This window comes from Staurois parvus, unplaced genomic scaffold, assembly GCF_062004578.1.
Source record: "Staurois parvus isolate SC_StPar_1 unplaced genomic scaffold, SC_StPar_1.0 ptg000698l, whole genome shotgun sequence".
Lineage (NCBI taxonomy): Eukaryota > Metazoa > Chordata > Amphibia > Anura > Ranidae > Staurois > Staurois parvus.
The window spans coordinates 5,661,927-5,681,703 of NW_028318494.1; the positions used below are offsets into that span (position 1 = coordinate 5,661,927).

The 19,777-nt window shown below is 41.2% G+C and overlaps 1 protein-coding gene across 2 annotated transcripts in view; it reads left to right on the forward strand.

The window, feature by feature from the left end:
• The window catches only part of CHD2 (chromodomain helicase DNA binding protein 2), a 122,682-nt gene that overhangs the window by 70,989 nt on the left and 31,916 nt on the right, over positions 1 to 19,777 (forward strand). For both annotated transcript variants that reach the window (XM_089653101.1, XM_089653102.1), the window contains exons 19-23: positions 3,919 to 4,071; positions 8,283 to 8,354; positions 8,495 to 8,644; positions 14,258 to 14,406; positions 14,503 to 14,599. In XM_089653101.1, coding sequence (XP_089509227.1) covers positions 3,919 to 4,071; positions 8,283 to 8,354; positions 8,495 to 8,644; positions 14,258 to 14,406; positions 14,503 to 14,599 — 621 coding nt within the window. The remainder of the gene's footprint in view (positions 1 to 3,918; positions 4,072 to 8,282; positions 8,355 to 8,494; positions 8,645 to 14,257; positions 14,407 to 14,502; positions 14,600 to 19,777) is intronic.

Below are 19,777 nucleotides of genomic sequence, written 5' to 3' on the forward strand. Positions count from 1 at the left end.
GAAATTAAAAAATGTGAAAAAGTGACATTCACTAAATACACTAAAATCACATAATAAAACATTCCTGTATCAAACCATTTCACATACATTTTGTCCCGAGTGCTTTGTCCTGCGCCCTGCCTGCATTTTTACTGTTCTTTCTGCCTGGAAACTGAGAAACGTCCATGGCGTCCAAAAAGCGTCCCTTTAGGTCAAAAGTGGTTTTAGACCGGCTAGAGAACAGCGATAGTAAATCAGAACCACTTGCAGAATTGAGTGATAATGATTCGTGGGGGAAATTCGTTATCAGACACTGAAAACGATTTTGCGACTTTGCTCAGTGATGTGCGAACTTGGCGCTATATTTCAAATTTCAGTGTTTTTGGTTTGATTATATTATTGAATTAAATTTATTATTATTATATTATTATTTTTTATGATTATTTATTAAATTATAGTTTATGATTTCGTGTTTCAAATTTTAACATACCCGGGATGTTTACTAGACTCTTGTTTAGACAGATTTCAGGGAGTTATTCCTAAAAATTACAGGCCTACAATAAAAAAACAACATATTTCCATGCAGAAAAATGTACCACTTTGAGCACAGAAATACTGACATAATCAGACCGCTAGGGAGGTTAATTTTTTTTTCCAAACGAAATCCAAAAAATTGCCTTCAAATATTTCATATTTACATTTCCAGCAGGTGGAGATCTAGTATTCTCTATAGGCCCCCTATCACACAGGCATTCCGAACAGGTCCACGTGTCAGTTTTTCAGGTGGACCTGATTGGAAGCTCCATGCATCCCTATGGACAATCTGATGTAAACACACTTGTGTCTGTGTACATCCGACTATCTATGGGGTTGATTTACTAAAACAAGAGAGTGCAAAATCTGGTGCAGCTCTGTATAGAAACCAATCGGCTTCCAGATTTTTTGTCAAAGCTTAACTGAACAAGCTGATTGGCTACCATGTACAGCGGGGATCGAAAGTTTGGGCACCCCAGCTAAAAATTTGTATTAATGTGCATAAAGAAGAAAAATCTCCAAAAGGCATCAAATTACAGATTAGACATTCTTATAATATGTCAACAAAAGTTAGATTTTATTTCCATCATTTACACTTTCAAAATAACCGAAAACAAAAAAATGGCGTCTGCAAAAGTTTGGGCACCCTGCAGAGTTAATATCTTGTACTGCCCCCTTTGGCAAGTATCACAGCTTGTAAACGCTTTTTGTAGCCAGCCAAGAGTCTTTCAATTCTTGTTTGAGGTATCTTTGCCCATTCTTCCTTACAAAAGTCTTCCAGTTCTTTGAGATTTCTGGGCTGTCTGTCACGCACTGCTCTTTTAAGGTCTATCCATAGATTTTCAATTATGTTGAGGTCAGGAGATTGTGAAGGCCATGGCAAAACCTTCAGTTTACGCCTCTTGATGTAATCCCCCGTGGATTTCGAGGTGTGTTTAGGATCATTATCCATTTGTAGAAGCCATCCTCTCTTTAACTTCAGCTTTTTCACAGATGGCATCAAGTTATCATCCAAAATTTGCTGAAATTTTATTGAATCCATTTTTCCTTCTACTCGTGAGATGTTCCCTGTGCCACTGGCTGCAACACAACCCCAAAGCATGATTGATCCAACCCCATGCTTAGCAGTTGGACAGAGGTTCTTTTCATTAAATTCTGTGCCCCTTCTTGCTCATTCCGGCCAAAAAGTTCAATTTTAACCTCATCGGTCCACAGAACTTGTTTCCAAAATGCATCAGGCTTGTCTATATGTTCATTGCCCCTGACTACCTCACCAACCTGATCACCAAGTACCACCCTACCCGTACCCTTCGCTCCTCACAGGACCTCCTTCTATCCTGCTCCCTGGTCTCCTCCTCCCATGCACGACTGCAGGACTTCTCCAGGTCCTCCCCCATCCTCTGGAACTCACTGCCCCAATCCATCAGACTGTCGCCTTCCCTATTCACATTCAGGCGCTCCCTCAAAACACATCTCTTCAGGGAAGCCTACCCCACCCTCACCTAACGGCCATCCTCCCTCATTCCTCCCACCACTTCATCCCCCTCAGCCACTTCCTACTGTACCTTTACCCCCTCCCTCCTAGATTGTAAGCTCGTAAGAGTAGGGCCCTCTTACCCCTCGTACGTTGTTTGTTGTTGTTGTACTGTGCCATGTATTGTCCCCCCTATTGTACAGCGCTGAGCAAACCCTTTGGCGCTATATAAACTCGTAGTAATAATAATAATAATGATTTTTGTGGTGAGGACGTAGAAGAAGAGGTTTTCTTCTGATGACGCTTCCATGAAGACCATATTTGTACAAGTATCTCTTTATAGTGGAATAGTGTACCACAACTCCAGTGTCTGCCAGATCTTTCTGGAGGGATCGTGCAGTCAAACGTGGGTTTTGAATTGTTTTTCTCACAATCCTGCGAGCTGTTCTGTCTGATATTTTTCTTGGTCTTCCAGATCTTGCTTTAACTTCCACTGTTCCTGATGACTGCCATTTTTTAATTACATTCCGAACAGAGGATATTGACATCTGAAAACACTTTGCTATCTTCTTATAGCCTTCTCCAGCTTTGTGAGCGTCAACTATTTTCAGTTTCAGTTTTCTAGACAACTGCTTAGAAGAACCCATGGTGCTGATTGTTGGGGCAAGGTCAGATGAGTCTGGGCATTTAAAACCTTTGAGATTGACATAACCTGGTCTTCCCAGACGATGATTGAGAACAATCCATGACACTGGCATGTCTCAGCTTTGCAAAGGGGGCAGTGCATGCTATAAATTCTGCAGGGTGCCCAAACTTTTGCAGGCGCCATTTTTTTGTTTTCTGTTATTCTGAAAGTGTAAATGATGGAAATAAAATCTAACTTTTGTTGACATATTATAAGAATGTCTAATCTGTAATTTGATGCCTTTTGGAGATTTTTCCATCTTTCCTTGGCTTCTTTATGCACATTAATACAAATTTTTAGCTGGGGTGCCCAATCTTTTTCGATCCCCACTGTATATCTGTACCAGAATTTTCCAGTGTTAGTAAATCAGCCCCATTGTGTCTGTCCAGATTTGGGGAAAAAATACCCTCTGGGTGCCTCTCCGGGCTCTACTGTTCCACTGGCTTACCATAGAGCTGTTTGGGGACATTCTCTATGTTATAGGAAACATGAAGAGATGAGTATTTTGTTACTTTGCAGTTTCGTCTGGTTGTTTACCATCCAATACCAGCAAAGGATGGCTTTGGATCGAAGCGATACGAGTTTGATCCAAAGCTTCCAAAGCTTTCAGGGGCAGAGGAGAGATTTGGGGTCTAATAGACCCCAGATCTCTCTGTGAAGAGCACCTGTCACTGCCTATTGCTATCACAAGTGATGTTTACATTTCTTGTGATAACCATAAAAGTGATTAAAAAAATGTAATGCGCATGCACAGATTTGCATGAGCAAGAGTGATGCCATCCCATGCCAGCCATGAAGATGGCTGCAGCCTGGCATTCAAAAGAAGCCGGTAGAAGATGCCGGCAAGGGACCACGGACCATTGAAGGAGAGGTAAGTATTGTGGACTTTAGTTCTGCTTTAATGTTCTGTGTCTTGAATGCATCTTGCATGAAATGTTTATTTTTCATAGCATTTATTGGGGGGGACACCAGACATCTGTGGTTTAGACCCCGTCTCTATGAGGTCGGACATAAGACTAATGCAGCATGGCATTGCTTCATCCCATGTGTGCTTTTTACCCCCTACACAGGCTGTAAGAGTCCAGTTGTAGCTTTATGACTTTGCCTGTGTGTTTATGTACAGTGTGTATGTATGTATGCATGTGTGTATGTGTGTGTGTGTGTGTGTGTATGTATATATATATATATATATATATATATATCTATATATCTATATCTTATTAATAACCAGCATTCTTTTCTTCAGTCTTTGATCAGAAGCAGCGGAAAGCTTATTCTGATGGACAAACTGTTGACACGGCTGCGTGAGAGAGGAAACCGTGTACTCATCTTTTCTCAGATGGTGCGCATGTTGGACATCTTGGCAGAGTACCTCGCCATAAAGCACTACCCGTTTCAGGTACCTTTGCAAATATTGTGCCTTTGGCATGCTAAGAACCTAAGGGGTTGATTTACTAAATGCAAATAGACTGTGCACTTTGCAGGTTCAGTCGCTCCAGAGCTTAATAAAGGTAAAGCTTCGCTTTGCAAAAAATACCCAATCACATGCAAAAAAAACAGCATTTTTGCTTGGACTTGATTGGATGATAGAAGACAGCAGAGCTTATTTCCCATTACTAAGCTCCGGAGCAACTGCTCTTGCAGAGTGTACATTCTATTTAACACAGCAAAACACTTTTCTCCTGCGCTGGGAATGGACTCGGTGGAACCAGTAAGGATGTTCTGAAACATGCACCGCTTGCTGCCCTCAACAGACCGGGGTGGTCCAACTTCACTGAATGCAAATAGAAAAACAAAAAGGGCGAACCGACTTAGTACATTATCATTTAAAATATTTATTGGAAAAACAAGGTAAGTATTATACTCACAATGAACATAAAAACACAGACATATCACACCGGACAAGATATTATATCCAAGCAGCATCTGAGTACAGTGTTGGCTCTGAGGAAGAGGTTGTGGCCTCGAAACGCGTTAGCCAGTTGGTCATCCAGAGTTTCATCGTATGGACTCGGATGCTGCTTGGATATAATATTTTGTCCGGTGTGATATGACTGTGTTTTTATGTTCATTGTGAGTATAATACTTACCTTGTTTTTCCAATAAATATTTTAAACGATAATGCACTAGCTCGGTGCGCCCTTTTTGTTTTTCTATTTGCATTCAGTGTACATTCTATTTGCCTTGAGTGAATCAATCCTGAAATGTTCAGATTGTGACTGGTTTAGTAAACAATATACTTGATTATTATTTTTTTTCTTCATTTCATTATTATTTATACAAATTTGTCTTTCTTTAGTGCTTTTATCCCTGGGGGCTCCAAGCACTCAGAAGATGAGGCAGCCATCTTAGGCGCACTCATTTGAATCTGTTAACCTACGAAATATTTTAAACCTTACTTGTTTTCTTACCATCTACATCTGCTTTGTATTACTGATTATCTGTTTATTAACCCCTTGGTGCCGGACTTTTAAGGGGTTTGTGATTGGCTGTCATGGCAGACAGATGATCGGAAAGCTCCCAACCTTTCCATAAGGTGTCGGTAAATGTTTTTGTTTACATTGGGCCCAAGGCACCAAGGCCTCGTCGCTGAGAGGCTTCATATTTGTGTGTGCTTGGCGCCAAGGAGTTAAATCACCTTTTTTTGGCTTTTATATGGACAACATACAGGGCTACCCAAAAAATAAATTTATAAAAAGCCTATAATCCATATCATAATACATAGTTTATACATATAAAAACAATAGTTTTAATCAATTTTTTTATTTTTAATTTGGTCATGCATAGCACGTTTGCCATGATTTTTTAAAATATATTTTTATTGATGCACTGATTTAATTTGCTTCTTTTTATTTGTATAGAGTATTTGTTACGGTAAGAATTATTAGTTTTTTATATATTTATTTTTGGGTAGTGCTCTATGTTTCATGTAAGGTTTTTAAATACCATTCAGCTTGAGGTGATTGTGGCCGTATTAGTGCATTTGTACTGCTTAGACCTGAAGAAGGAGACATTCCCCAAAAGCTTGTCCTCAAAATTGTATGTTAGTGCAAATAAAAAAAAGTATCACGGACAGTACTCAATTGTAAATATCATTCAGAAATGTATACAGCAGCTTGGGTTGTGGAGGGTTTAGGGTGACCACATAAATGTTTGTATTTGTTTTATTGCTTAACATAAGTATCCCTTTGAAATGCTTTGGCATTCTGTGTCCCAGATTTACATGGCAGTAATTAAAAAAGAGAACTGGGCATCCGATACCGAAGGGGCCAGACTACAGTACAGAAATGTTCAACATACCAGAACACATAGATGGAGTGGCTGCTAAATAAAGATGTGTATTTACTGATGGCTATTTGCTACAGCCAGAGAACTGGAGTCATGTCTCACCCATGAGTAAAAGTCAAAATTAGCTACCTAAAGTTGATGATTTTACTTGTTACTAAAGGCTTGATTTCCCTGATTAATTGACTTGGCTGTGCCCACCTTCCATCCCTCTTTTCAAAAGTCCTATATTTTATGCAAATGGACCTGGATCAGCATTTGGCCTTGAGTAGCATTGAGGGTCAGATATCTGCACTTGAAATCTTGTTCTAAAGACCACTAGCTTCCCATTTCTTTGATTTAAAATTTGGTACTAGGTGTCTGTTATGTGGCTCCCTGTGTGTGGCCTTCTCCCCCTCCAATGGACCTAAATCTGGTTCTTTAGGCACTTCAAAAACCACTTTTTGAACCTTTTAGATATATACCCCTTTCCACTGTCACTCACAAAGTTGAGTTCTTTGTTGCTATCACCTCTGCAAGGCAAATGCCTGAACTGGCAGCCTTAGCCTTTTTGGTCTAACACCAGGACAAGGTGGTTTTGAGACCCAGAACTTCCTTCTTTCTCATCGTAGTTCCAGCATTTCACGTTAAGTGCTTTAGTCGTCAGTAAGGAAGCTGTCATTAGACAAGACGATTGTGGTTGGGCATGGCTTAGCCTGAAATCTAACCTATAGTGGTACTAGAATAGTACAAACAATTGGCAACCACCACAACCTATAACTGGCCTTTGCAGCAAGGAGCACATGGAAGGGCGGCGCATGTCAAAAAAACAACAAACAAAAATTCCCAGCTTACTTACCAGCCAGCCTGCAACAAACCGAATTACCCTAACAGTTCATGTGAAAACAAGGGGTTTAGTTTGTACTCGTTTGTAAATATATGTGTAAACTGCAGACGCCACTTTACGGCACCCCAGTGTACTGTAGCCCTAACTCTATACATTTTGAGAGTCTCCAAAGTTGGAACACATATATAGTAATGGATAGATTAAGGGCAGGTATGCCTGGAGGAATCCAAAGAACAAAGGTATACCGCTCAGGCAAACAATCCAGATCAATCCACAACAGGTGCAGGCTCTGGCTCACCACCACACAATGCAATAGGAAGAAGGGTCAGCCGCACACCGGAGGATAGATGAATATAGTGTGTATTTATTGATCCATAGGACACACAAAACACCAGGACATGAATACAGGACCTGTCATAATTATGATTAAGCACGAGATCGTTTGAAACGCGTTAACAGGTCCTGTATTCATGTCCTGGTGTTTTGTGTGTCTTATGGATCAATAAATACACCCTATATTCATCTATCCTCTGGTGTGCAGCTGACCCTTCTTCCATATGCCTGGAGGAAGCCCACACCTCCTTAAAGGTATTGACCCATTAGACACCCAGCAATAGCACAATGGTAGTGAAGGTATCCAGTGCATCCCCTCACCAACTCATCAACAGTATAAACAAATGGCAACCACTCCAATCTATAACTGGCCTTTGCAGCAAGCAGCCCATGGAAGGGCGATGCATGTCAAAAAAACAACAAACAGAAATTCCCAGCTCAATAGTGGGAAAGGAACACCAGTTTCATAGGGGACCACAGAGGTTTTAAGACAAAACCATTAAAAGTTTAATTGTTTCCTGCTGGCTCTAAGCCCATGAGCTGAATGATCACATGACCGCTGATTGCTCAGTTCTTGGTCCACTCTGAGCAGAGAGCGGTGACTGTCGGTCACTGTTCGCAGCTATGCTCCTCCAGTGCTCACTGGAGGGGCAGGTTGGGGAGGGGGTAGGAGCGGCTGGCTCCAGAGGCTCTCAATGGCTGCCGATCAGGCATCTGGTGGGGATCCCAACATTATTGCCAGGATCCTTCCAGAGCCTGGAGCAGCTCTGTAATGTCAGCTGACAGCGGGTTTTAGGCCATACTTCTCCTTTAAATGACAGATTTATTGTAAAGCAACATAAGCTGTTACATTGGGTAGTAAACATTTGTGGAAGTGCTGCACTAATTTGAAATAACTTTTACTGTGAATAAGACAATTATATGTAGCAAGCTTCAGAGCTATAGGATTGACTATTGATGTTTGGTACCAAGATAGTTAAAAGACGATCATGTAGTTGCCCAGTGCTTTGTAAAGTGATCTCTCCAGTCACAGGGTGTCTTTCTCCAGGGCATGTTCACAAAATGCACACGGCAGTCAGGTTATTTTTAATCCGTGAGCATTGAGGATATGATCTGTTCATACTGGATTTCTCCTGCAGCATCCTCTGATTTTTGTTCCATTACAGAGACTCGATGGTTCAATTAAGGGAGAGCTTCGTAAGCAAGCGCTGGATCACTTTAATGCTGAAGGTTCGGAGGTGAGACTTGGAATTTACTTTGTTTATCGTATAGGTTTTAGTTTTTTTTTTAATATGTTGTTTTTATATGTTTAATGCAGTTATTGACTATTACAAAACAAATAAACTATTCAGTTTATTATCTGTTGTGTTTTTTTTAGGATTTTTGCTTCTTACTCTCTACACGTGCTGGTGGGCTTGGGATAAACTTGGCATCTGCTGACACTGTAGTCATCTTTGATTCGGACTGGAATCCCCAGAATGACTTGCAGGCACAGGCTAGAGCTCACAGGATTGGCCAAAAGAAACAGGTTTGTTTTCAGCAATAAGATTGACTGTGCCCAATATAACACAGCAATTCTCTTCTTGAGGTGGCGCCATGCAGTGGCGTAGCGTGGGGTGGGCAGCTGGTGCAGTCGCCATTTAGAGGGCTCAAAAATTAGTCCCTGGCCAGGGTCCAGGTAACTTTGCATGGGCGGAAATACAAGGGCAGCCCATTGCTCTGACCATTCAGAGCAACTGTAACTGGTGACACGGGCAGTGCCTTGGACAGAGGCAGCAGTGGCAGCAGCAGTGGGGTGAACAGGAGGCGGGGGAGGCTGTCATCTTGGCAGCAGCTGGTACTCGGACATCAGCAGGACACAGCATCGTGCAGCCGGCAGCACCAAGCAGGTCTGTGCTATTGCAACACACACATTGTGACAGGAGGATAACGGGGGTGGGGGGCAAGGACATCTGTCCTAGAGGGATCCATTCCTCTATTAACAGATCCACAGTTATGCCTTCCTGGACATCCCGCTACACTGTACAGCACATCTCCACTTAAGGCAGGTCTCCTCTTCTACAGCCAGGATACATGCAGGAGGAGAGGTCACTCATCTCCGATCACCAGTGCAGGCACTCACAAGAGGGGCAGCATGAGCGCAATACACACGATACACACATTGTGGACACTACGCACTTCTCCATCTGTCACAGCGGAGGTGTAACACAGCCACCAGCCCCGGACCAATACAGAAGAAGGATGCTGTATGGGGGGGGGGGTCTATGGCCAAAGACAGTCATTCATTGGGTGCAATATACATATACACTCACTGGCCACTTTATTAGGTACAACTTGCTAGTGATAAGAAAATATCCCCCATACCATTCCACCACCACCAGCCTGAACTGATGATACAAGGCAGGATGGATCCATGCTTTCATGTTGTTTATGCCAAATTCTGACTCTACCATCTGAATGTTGCAGCAACCAGTCTGCCCATTCTCTTCTGATCTCTGACATCAACAAGGCATTTTCCTCCACACAACTGCTACTCGCTGGATATTTAAAATTTTTCGGCCCATTCTCTGTAAACCCTAGAGATGGTTGTGTGTGAAAACCCCAGTAGATCAGCAGTTTTTGAAATACTCAAACCAGTCCATCTGGCACCAACAACTGTGCCATGTTCAAAGTCACTTATCCCCTTCTTCCCTATTCTGATACTTGGTTTAAACTTCAGCAAGTCATCTTCGCCACGTCTAGATGCTTAAATACATTGAGTTGCTGCCATGTGATTGACTGAATAGCAATTGTTACCTCGCAATTGAACAGGTGAACCTAATAAAGTGTCCGGTGAGTGTATGTGAAAGTGCATATATTGCACGTGTACTTAAAAAAATAAAATACATTTATATATGTGTGTGTGTATGTATATACAGTTAGGTCCATATATATTTGGACACAGGGAAATTTTTCATACCTTTTTGGCTCTGTATGCCACCAGAATAAATTAAAACGAACAATCCAAATGAATTTGAAGTGCAGACTTTCAGCTTTAATTCAAGGGGTGGAACATAAATATCAAGTACAAATTTTAGGAACTGCAACCATTTTTACACAGTCCCTCCATTTTCAGGGGCTCAAATGTAATTGGACAAATGAATATAATCATAAATAAATTGTTTATTTTTAATATTTTGTTGAGAATCCTTTACTGGCAATGACTGCCTGAAGTCTGGAACCCATGGACATTACCAAAGACTGGGTTTCCTCCTTTCTGATGTTTTGCCAGGCTCTAACTGCAGCTGTCTTCAGTTGTTCTTTGTTTGTGGGTATTTCTGCCTTTAGTTTTGCCTTCAGCAAGTGAGATGCATGCTCAATTGGGTTGAGATCAGGTTATTGACTCGGCCATTGCAGAATATTCCACTTCTTTTCTTTCAAAAGCTCCTGGGTTGCTTTTGCAGAGTGTTTTGGATCATTGTCCATCTGTACTGTGAAGCATCGTCCAATCAACTTTGCTGCATTTGACTGTATCTGGGCTGACAGTATATCTCTAAACATTGCAGAATTCATCCGGCTGCTTCTGTCTTCTGTTACATCATCAATAACCACCAATGACCCAGTGCCACTGGAAGCCATGCATGCCCATGCCATCACACTGCCTCCACCATGTTTTGCAGATGACGTGTGCTTTGGATCATGAGCTGTTCCAAGCCTTCTCCACACTTTTTTCTTCCCGTCATTCTGGTACAGATTAATCTTAGTTTCATCCGTCCAAAGAATGCTTTTCCAGAACTGGTCTGGCTTTTTTAGATGTTTTTTGGCAAAGTCTAATCTGGCTTTCCTATTCTTCAGGCTCATGAATGGTTTGAACCTTGTGGTGAACCCTCTGTATTTGCTCTTGTGAAGTCTTCTCTTGATTGTAGACTTTGACAATGATACGCCTGCCTCCTGGAGAGTGTCCTTCACTTGTCTGGATGTTGTGAATGGATTTTTCCTTACCATACAGAGAATGCTGTGATCATCCACCACTGTTGTCTTCTGTGGACATCCATGCCTTTTTATGATGCTGAGCTCACCAGTGCGTTCTTCTTTCCTCAGAATGTACCAAACTGTTGATTTGGCCAATCCTAATGTTGCTGCTATCTCGCTGATGGATTTGTTTAGTTTTTGAAGCCTTACAATAGCCTGTTTCACTTGCATGGACAGCCCCTTCCAACGCATGATGTAGATTCACAGCAATAGATTCCAAATGCAAATACCACACTTAGAATCAACACCAGACCTTTTACCTGCTTAATTGATGAAGAAATAATGGAGTAGCCCACACCTGGCCATAAAATAGCTGTTGATTCAATTGTCCAATTACTTTTGGTCCCTTGAAAAATGGGGGATGGCTACTCTTAAAAACTGTAATTCCTAAACTATTCTTCCAATTTGGATGTATATACCCTCAAATTAAACCTGAGAGTGTGTACTTGCAGCCCATATCCATTATATAACTATAGCTTGAATATGTTTTGGTAAATACCTGAAATAAACTAGAATTGTGCCTGTGTCCACAATATATATATTGTGTGTGGTTAGTACTTTATTCTATATGATACATTTAATGCTAAATGTACATGTAGCCATTCACTTCCAAGAGAAAGAGGAACAAGGGAGGGAAAGAAAGTGGGTGTAACACCGAGAAAAACAAGAGGGAGAAAGAGAAGGGACAGAATGCATGGAAGAGAGGAACAGAGAGGGGTAGGGACATAGAAAAAGAAAGAGAAAGAAGAAGAGACAAAAGGCATAAGAAAGACGGAGCGAGAGAGAAAAGGGAAACATAGAAGGAGAGATGGGGGGAGGGGAACAAGAAATAGGAATAGAAAGAGATAAAAAGGAAAGAAAGGAGAACAGAAAGAAAAAGAGGGATAAAGTGTGTGTGAGAAAAAAAGACAGAATACATGGGAGAGAGGTGGAAAAAGAAACAAAGAAAAAGCGAGAGAAAGAAAGATAAATAGAACAAGAGAGTGACAGAGAAAGGAAAGTGAAACAGAGGGGAGAGAGAGAGGAAGAAAGGGACAAAAAGAGAGAGTGAGGAGAAGAAAAGGGGGAAAAGAGAGCATAAATGGTAGAGAGGGAGAGAGAAAAATAAAATGGGTGAGAAGAAGTAATAGATTAAAAAAAAAGAGGGATAGGGATAAAGGGAGTGCTAAACGTCCACAGGTTAGTGTGTGCAAATTCCTCGCCTTGCCCAGGGCACTGACAGCCCACACTACGTCACTGGCACCATAATTCCCGTATATACTGTGAAGCTCAAAACAAAAAATAAACATCTAGCTTGTCTACTTGGTAGGAAAGTAATCTCAACCTTCCAATAGTTCAATTTCTTGCATTGCTTGATTGCCAGGAGAGTTAACAGTATAATCTGTCAATTGACAAGTTCGTATCAGTAACCTGCTTAACCATGGTGTGTAGTTGGAGGACTGGAAAAAACATTACCATTTAGTTGTGTGAACTCAGAGGAGGCTTCTGGCGTCTTTTTTTTTTTTTAACAATCCCAAGTTTCATTATAGAAACATTTATAGTATTAGGTGAGTTCCATAGGCAAGTGTAGCAGTGACTCTTATTGACAATTCAGATAGAAGCCATCATCAAACAAGTTTATGTTGAGTTACTAGTCTCAGTAAGCCCCATATTCATACCTCTTTGTCTAGGTTCACACTGTAGTGGGTCGTTGTGGGTACAGCAGCTCATTCATTTGTATGAGCTGATATACTTGCAGGAAATGTGGGAAAAAAATCCCCAACCCTTTTTAAAAAACACAGCCACACAGAACAGCATGGTACTGTGGCACCATTCAGTTTTGTACACTCAAATACACGTGTTTAGCCAATGTGTGGCATCTGCCGCACATCTGCTAAAGAGCAGCACATATTGCCTTTGGGTTGGAGAATGCATTCGATTTACACACACTACCGGACCCGCTACAGTGTGAACCTAGCCTTAAACCAGCCATTCATGAATCGACTTTCAGCCAATTCAGCAGGGATTGACGGAGATTCAATCCATCTTTGCACAGGCTGGTTGTACTGATGTAGATCAACCAGTCAACATCCGTACAACCAGACTATCTGATTGTTTACATGGAATCACTACCAGCAGCTATAGCCGCTAGTAGTGATCATTTTGCATGGAATCACTGCTGGCAGCTATAGCCGCTAGATGTGATCAGTTTGCATGGAATCACTGCTGACAGCTATAGCTGCTAGAAGTTATACTTTTTGCATGGAATCACTGCCTGCAGTTGTAGCCGCTAGCAGTGATAATTTTGCATGGAATCACTCCCAGCAGCTATAGTTACTAGCAGTGATCATTTTGCATGGAATCACTACGAGCAGCTATAGCCGCTAGCAGTGATCATTTTGCATGTAATCAGTGCCGGCAGCTATAGCCGCTAGAAGTGATCATTTTGCATGGAATCACTGCTGGCAGCTATAGCCGCTAGAAGTGATCAATTTGCATGAAATTACTGCCAGCAGCTATAGCCGCTAGCAGTGATCATTTTGCATGGAATTACTGCCGGCATCTATAGCTGCTAGATGTGATCATTTTGCATGGAATCACTGCTGACAGCTATAGCTGCTAGAAGTGATAATTTTGCATGGAATCACTACCAGCAGTTATAGCCGCTAGCAGTGACCATTGTGTTCTGCTGGTAGGGAAGTCTCCCCACTGGCAGAATACAATAGTGCTGGGGGAGAGATTCCCCCATCAACACTGACTGTGTTGGTGGCGGAATTGAGCGATTTTCTTTCCTGCAACCTGAGAAATTTGCATCATCTATGGCCTGCTTTAAAGTGTATATGTAAAAAATAGAAAAACACTCCTCCTAAAGTGTATGTTGATCCTGACAAAAATCTGACAAGATCATAACGTAACATAACTGGAATCCTGAAGCAGTGTTATTCACCCAATATTCACACTTCACACTTTCTTATAAATTGCATTTTTTGGGAAAATGTTTGAATCCTGGTTGAAAGTTGTGCAACTCTGGGGTGAAAATATTTATGAATATATTATTTTATAATATTTTATGTTTTACTTTCCATTGTTGCCTATTCTTCTTCCTGTTTTCATAAATAATATTTTAACATTTGAAGTTTATTTTATATAGGTAAACATTTACCGCCTTGTCACCAAGGGCACTGTAGAGGAAGAAATCATAGAACGGGCAAAGAAAAAGATGGTTCTTGACCATCTCGTAATCCAGCGGATGGACACCACTGGCCGAACGGTGCTGGAAAACAACTCTGGAAGTTCAAAGTAAGAGCAAGAGAATGGCAATGAATCTAGTGAAGTTGAAACATGCTACCTTTATCTATGATAATATTTTTATTTGCTGATTTTGGTCTCTTGTAGTTCCAATCCATTTAACAAAGAGGAGTTGGCGGCTATTTTAAAGTTTGGAGCAGCAGATCTCTTTAAGGAACCTGAAGGAGAGGAATCTGAACCTCAGGTTAGATGTCTGTGTAAGATGTAAGTGAAAGCTTGCTAACACTGGGCAATGCACTGTAGGGATGCTCATAGATCCTTTCAGTCCAGCATATTGAGCCTGTTAGTGGAATATAAGGGCTGATCAGAAATTCACTAACTAGAAAATGTCATCTAATAATAGTCAATTACACTCCTACAAGAAATTACAGCACACAAAGCCTTCAAAAGTTGCCCATTGTAGTCAAGTCATAGCAATAATATTGCCCCTTCACCCAATAATTGGTGGTGAGTGGTATTATACCCCCCCCCCCATCATTTGCTGGTCAGTGGTCATCTCTTCCTTCCTACTATCCTGCTTTCTTTGTTGTGAGAGGAAAGAGAGGGAAGAATTTCTGTAAACATAGGCAGTGTTTACACTTGGGATCACAGTGATTGGTTCACAGAGATCACAAGGTACTAACCACTTAGGTTTTGGTGCTCGGAGGATCGGAAGATTAGGAAAGTATATCTTCGCTTCCCACGCCCCTAGGTAAAAACGAGCAAGTAAAGTGTTGCTAAACCCAGGACCCTGCATTCACTATATCTGGTCTCCCACAGTACGTACAACATGGAAATGCAAGTATTTTAGTAAATATAAACTACTAAATACATTTTCTCATCCGCATTATATACAGTAGCAGTCTTGTGATTTCTATCAATGTCCAGCTGAGCGCTGGTTAATGCTTGTAGGAGGAGTTTTCATTCTGCTCTGACTGTCCTCTGGGGCTGCATAACCCCTGTTCCTCTTTCTGGACAGTGCTAATTGGCCCTGTACTGATCAAATGCTCCCTCCCAAAGAAAAAAAAAAAACTCTCTAGCAATACACTCTAAACTGAGCATTTGCAGAGTGACTCTCAGAGCTCTGTACTATAAGGAGATGGATTGGGGACAGTAGAAGAAGGGTAGGGTCAGAGAAGACGGGATCAAACCACCTTTTTACAAACGCGAAATAACAAAAAAAAATAATGTGGTGCTAATACCATATAAACCCCACCACAAATGGCATAAAATGAAATAAATATACCAATATGCACATAAATATCAAATAAATGTGTAAGAGTGTAAATATGCACATATATAAATATACATAAAACCATATGCAATAATAACACAATATATATAAATAGTGATGCACATGAATATCTATATCACTCACACAATACACGTGCGACAAGGTGCCACCTACCACGTCCAAATAGGGACCAACAAATAACAGTAGTGCCCCAAATGATCCTAAACGGATCTAATAGTGATATGCAAACAACAAACAAAAAGTCCAAAAATGGACTAAACCCAAAAAGTTGTGCTCCAACCTCCCAACAGAAAACAGAAGTGCTCCAGGCACAAAAACCACATAAATAACAACCGTGTCATTAATATACACAGTACATCCAACCGTACATAATATGATGTGCTCAATTGTAAACGTATAACAAATATAAAATAATTAATATGCAAAAAGTCCCATGAGGTGAAAAAACAATATGCAAAGTCCCGTGAGGTGAAAAAACAATATGCACAAAGTCCCGTGAGGTGAAAAAACAACCTTTTTACACATTGCGGAGGATTAACCCTTTAGGTTCCACAATGAGTATAACAATCATGCTTTACTGCATTAACGGGCTGATTTTACTGTTTTGGGTTTAGTAACACTTTAATCCATACAGTGCAGCTGTGCCCATTTAATGGGATTTTTTTCTGCCTGGAATACTTCTTTAAGGTTTAGGCATGAGGAACAAACTGACTTGATTTAGGATTGGTGATTACCACAGTTTAGGGTCACATAGACATTGGCAGCAACACTGTAATTCTAGAGTTTGCATATGCTTTTAGTTAGCCCAGAAGGCCTTTGAGTCCATTAAAATAAAGAGTTGTAAAATGAAGATCCACCTATATCAATATGTATTACCATAATACAGCCAGAGTATAATATTTCTAAGTATCTTTAAAAATCCTCTTATCTTTTGTTTGTGACAAGAGACTTTGAAACTAAGGTGCATACTATAGAGAGGTTACCTTCTGTAAGACTTGAAGCTGAGCTGTGCACCTCTCCAGCCCCTTCTCCAGGTATCCTGACCCAAGAAGTATGGTGCTTGGAGGTAGCTGTGTTAGTTGCATAGTTACATAGTTAATCTGGCTGAAAAAAGACGAAAGTCCATCCAGCTCAACCATTAAAAAAAAAAAAGAAAAGTTATAATCCTATACCCACAGTTGATCCAGAGGAAGGCAAAAAAACCCAGTAAAGTATGATCCAATTTGCTCCTGCAGGGGAAAAAATTCCTTCCTGATCCCCCGAGAGGCAATCGGATATTCCCTGGATCAACTAAAATTCAGATTGTTCTTGTGGAGCACCTGGCATCCTAGTCCCAGCTGTACTGAGAGCTTCAACTTCTCTTCACACCAGGACTAACCTAAAATAAACCATAGGCTGAGATTTGGTGTTACTATAAAAAGTAGAATAATGTCTCAATTTGAGTTAGCCTGCAGCTGGTTTCCTTATATACAGGTGAAACTCAAAAAATTAGAATATTGTGCAAAAGTTCATTTACTTCAGTAATGCAACTTAAAAGGTGAAACTAATATATGAGATAGACTCATTACATGCAAAGCAAGATAGTTCAAGCCGTGATTTGTCATCATTGTGATGATTATGGCTTACAGCTCATTCTCTCATCCATGCAATAATCAATTTAAAAAAATATATTGTTCAGGTGGTTCTAAAGTAAATGCCTAAAATTTAGGAGTACCAGTCATAATTGTGCTTAAGCGAGAATCTGAATGTTCAGTCAGCAATTATTATATATATATGCAGACTTTCTTTTGAAGCATTTATATATTCTCCCCTATTTAGCCTTTCTTTCTCTGTTTTATTCTGATTCTTTGAGCTAAGAGTCATTGGCGAGAATATATCTGTGAAGGTTCGCATTTATCCAGGCCATGGCATAGCTATTAGTAGTTGGATACATTCAACTGGATTTGTTCTGTAATGTTGAAGATCTTTTATAGCTTAAAGTGTTACTAAAGCCAAGACCCTGCATTCTCTATATCTGGTCTCTGAGGACCCTGCATTCTCTATATCTGGTCTCTGAGGACCCTGCATTCACTATATCTGGTCTCCGAGGACCCTGCATTCACTATATCTGGTCTCCCCGGACCCTGCATTCACTATATCTGGTCTCCCAGGACCCTGCATTCACTATATCTGGTCTCCCAGGACCCTGCATTCACTATATCTGGTCTCCCCGGACCCTGCATTCACTATATCTGGTCTCCCAGGACCCTGCATTCACTATATCTGGTCTCCCCGGACCCTGCATTCACTATATCTGGTCTCCCCAGACCCTGCGTTCACTATATCTGGTCTCCCACAGTACACAGAACATGGAAGTGTAATCATTTTAGTAAATATAAACTGCTAAATACCTTTTCTCATCAGCAGTTAGAGCAGTCTTGTAACTTCAGCAGAGCACTGGTTAAAGCTTGTAGGAGGAGTTTTCTTTCTTCTCCAGGAGGATGCAAAACCCCGGACCTCTGTCTGGACAGTGCTGATTGACCCTGTGCTGATCACATGCACTCTCCCAAGCAACAAAAAAACTCATACATATTAAACTGAGCATGTGCGGAAGGGCTACGGGTTCAGTCTGTCTTATCAGCATGGACAGTTGAACAAGAGGAGGGACAGAGAAGACAGGATCAAACATCCTTTTTACACAATGCAGAGGATTAACCCCTTATGTTCCACAGTTGAGTATATCAAGTATGCTTTACTGCATATACAGACTGATTTTACTGTTGTGGGTTTAGTAACACTTTAACCACTTGCCTACTGGGCACTTTCACCCCCTTCCTGCCCAGGCCAATTTTTACCTTTCAGCACTGTCACATTTTGAATGACAATTGTGCAGTCATGCAACACTGTACCCATATGACATTTTTATAATTTTGTTTTCACACAAATAAGCTTTCTTTTGGTGGTATGTAACCACCACTGAGTTGTTTTATTTTTTGCTAAACAAACTAAAATAGACCAAAAAGTTTGAAAACAAAAATGTTTTCTTTATGATAAAATTTTGCAAACAGGTAATTTTTCTCCTTCACTGCTGTGCACTGATGAGGCTGCACTGATGTGGACTGATGGGCAGCACTGATATGTGGCACTGATGAGGCAGCACTGGTGGGCATTGATAAGGAGGCACTGATAGGTGGCGCTGATTTGCACTAATAGGAAGCACTGAAGGGCACTGATAGGCAGCACTGAAGGGCATTAATAGGTGGCACTGACTGGCAGCACTGATAGGAACCGATTGGCAGCGCTGATGGGACATAGACTGGCAGCACTGGTGGACACTGGCATTAATAGGCAGCATTTATGGGCACTGTTGGGGCTGCACTGATAATCAGGGCACTGGTGATCAGTACCCTGATTATCAGTGTAGATGTCTCCTTTCACACTTGCTGGTTATCAGCTGTACTTTCCTCACCCTGTGACAAGGAAATTACTGCTAATAACCAGCAAATGTGTTTACATCGTGATCAGCTGTGATTGGACTCAGCCGATCAATTAGTAAACAGCCACTGTGATTTGCCCTTTTCCATGATATTTGATCAGCTGTATCCGAAGGACACCGCAATCACAAAGCGCGCCGGGTGCAGAACTGGACGACCGCGATGTAGCTGTCATTCGGCTATAGCGCGGTCGGCAAGTGGTTAACCAAGGCACAACTTCAGTTCTGGTAAGTGCTAGACATATACCCTAGTATTTATATCCATAGAGGTAGCACAGACACTCTAATCCAATCACCATGGAATGTGTCAAGGCAGATGTTGATTGTGCAAGTAAACAATGGATGGTGTAAAAGTTGTGCAACCAACCTGTTCTAGACTAGAACAGAGTTCCACAGCTTTCACATCTACCACATTATACTCCTCCTCCAGTCTTGACTTTGTCGCTGAGTGGTAGACACAATTGGGGAGATTTACTCAGAATCTGGTGCAGCTCTGCATGGCAGCCAAACAGCTTCTAACTTCAGCTTGTTCATTTAAGCTTTGACAATAAAACCTGGAAGATGATTGGTTTGTGTGCAGAGCTGCACCAGATTTTGCACCATGCAGTTTGGTAAATAACCCCTAATGGATTACACTGGTTGAAATTTAATTTGAA